The sequence below is a fragment of the Mandrillus leucophaeus genome, unplaced genomic scaffold (genome assembly GCF_000951045.1).
Source record: "Mandrillus leucophaeus isolate KB7577 unplaced genomic scaffold, Mleu.le_1.0 Scaffold49, whole genome shotgun sequence".
Classification (NCBI taxonomy): Eukaryota; Metazoa; Chordata; class Mammalia; order Primates; family Cercopithecidae; genus Mandrillus; species Mandrillus leucophaeus.
In genome coordinates, this window is record NW_012105253.1 from 3,329,002 (window position 1) to 3,331,152 (window position 2,151).

The 2,151-nt window shown below is 41.6% G+C and overlaps 1 protein-coding gene across 1 annotated transcript in view; it reads left to right on the plus strand.

Annotated features, from left to right (window-relative positions):
* The window catches only part of ZC3HAV1 (zinc finger CCCH-type, antiviral 1), a 94,986-nt gene that overhangs the window by 58,294 nt on the left and 34,541 nt on the right, over window positions 1-2,151 (plus strand). The window contains exon 6 of the mRNA XM_011995503.1: window positions 502-557. Within this exon, the coding sequence (XP_011850893.1) occupies window positions 502-557 (56 nt within the window). The remainder of the gene's footprint in view (window positions 1-501; window positions 558-2,151) is intronic.

Here is a 2,151-nt window from a genome sequence, read left to right on the forward strand (position 1 = left end):
GCCAGGATGGTCTCGATCTCCTGACCTTGTGATCCGCCCGTCTCGGCCTCCCAAAGTGCTGGGATTACAGGCTTGAGCCACCGCGCCCGGCCTTAGTGCTATTCTTAGGGGCAAAAGAAAAAAACACTCTTCCATCGGAATCCCATTCCAGATACTTCTTGAGATAAAAATGGCAAGTGCCTGCCGAGTTAATGAAGGGAAAACACTGCTGGGTGGGTTTGAGGTCACACTGAGCCTGGCTAATACTAGAGATCCTGGGAATGTTTGCTAACTCAAATGAATCAAACGGTGACATGATTATTTGTTTAGTTGATAGTTGTCTGTGTCCTGCAGAAAAACACAATGCAGAGGCCGGTTTGTATCCTGATCAATTCATCACGGAACTATTAAAAGTACTAAATGATTTAGGATGAAAGAGCCTTTGGTTTAACTTCATAGTTTAAAAACATGATTTGAATAATTTCATATAGTTTTAGTGTGGAATTTTGTTGCGTACTTTAGCATTTAATACCTTCCTTATGTTTGCTATTTTCTCTAGCCCGGAGTCGTCTAAGAGGGTACCTTACATTTCTGCTTCTGGTTGAGCGTCGTTGTTCATGCTTATAATCCTAGCACTTCGGGAGGCTGAGGCAGGAGGATCACTTGAGCTCAGGAGTTTGAGATTAGTCTGGGCAACATGATGCAACCCTGTCTCTACCAACAATACAAAAACTAGCCAGGCATGGTGGCACGCACCTATGGTCCTAGCTACTCGGGAGGCTGATGTGAGAGGATCTCTGGAGCCCAAGAAGTAGAGGTTGCAGTGAGCCATGATTGTGCCGTCACACTCCAGCCTGGAAGACAGAGTGAGACCCTGTCTCAAAAATAAGTAAAAACATTTCTCCTTCTGGAAGAGCTGAAATGGGTGATACCCATATGACCATATTTATCTATGGTGTGCAGGGATATAAGAAACATCCCAGTTTAACAAGGAAATTCTTTAGGGGGAAAAGTTACATTACTTTTCATCATATGAGAATGTAGTGATTTGGGGGTGGGGATTCTGTGTTGCTGCATTTTTACCACTAGAGGGCGACATCAGCTATTTTCTTGTTGCTACGTCTATATTTCCGCCCCCAGGCAAGTGGAGAGCAGGGTTTCTCAACCTGAGCACTACTGACATTTTGGGCCAGATAGTTGTTGGCTCTCAGGGCTGTTTAGCGCTATTCCTAGCCTCAAACCACAGATGACAGGAAGCACCACCCCCCACCAGCCCTGCTGGTTGTCATAACCCAAAATGTCTTCAGATGTTGTAAAATATCCACGGAGGTCAAAATCGTTCCTGATTGAGAACCACTGATCTAAGAGGTCTTTTTTTAGAGCAGCAGTTCTCAAACTTTTTGGTCAGAGAACTCCTCAACACTTAAAATGTATTCAGGATCCAAGGCCGGGCGCAGTGGCTTATGCCTATATTCCCAGCACTTTGGGAGGCCAAGGCGGGCGGATCACAAAGTCAGGAGTTTGAGACCAGCCTGGCCAACATAGTGAAACCCCGTCTCTACTAAAAAAAAATACAAAATGTTAGCTGGGCGTGGTGGTGGGCGCCTGTAATTCCAGCTACTTGGGAGGCTGAGGCAGGAGAATAGCTTGAACCCAGGAGGCAGAGGTTGCAGTGAGCCGAGATTGCGCCACTGCACTCCAGTCCAGGCAACAGAGTGAGACTCTCTCTGTCTCGAAAGAAAAAAAAAATGTATTCAGGATCCCAAAGAATTTCTGTTTATGTGGAATATAGCTATCAATATTTACCATATTAAAAATTAAAACTGAGAACAATTACATATTTGATTCACTTAAAAATAAGAATAAGCTTGCTATATGTTAACATAATGAAATGTTTCATGTAACTGTATTTAATACTATATACATACTCATGTTTGCCCATTTAAAATACATACCCAGATATATAACTGTGTGTATTTATATATGTATATATAATATTTATATGGATAATTATAAAATAACTGTTTTCCAAAACAAAAAATTTATTGAGAGGAATTTTATATTTTTGCAAAATAATGTCTGGCATGATAGAAGATAACTAGATTCTCATATCTGCTTCTTTATTCAATCTGCTGTGAAATCATATATTGTATAGCCTCTGGAAAATTTTGT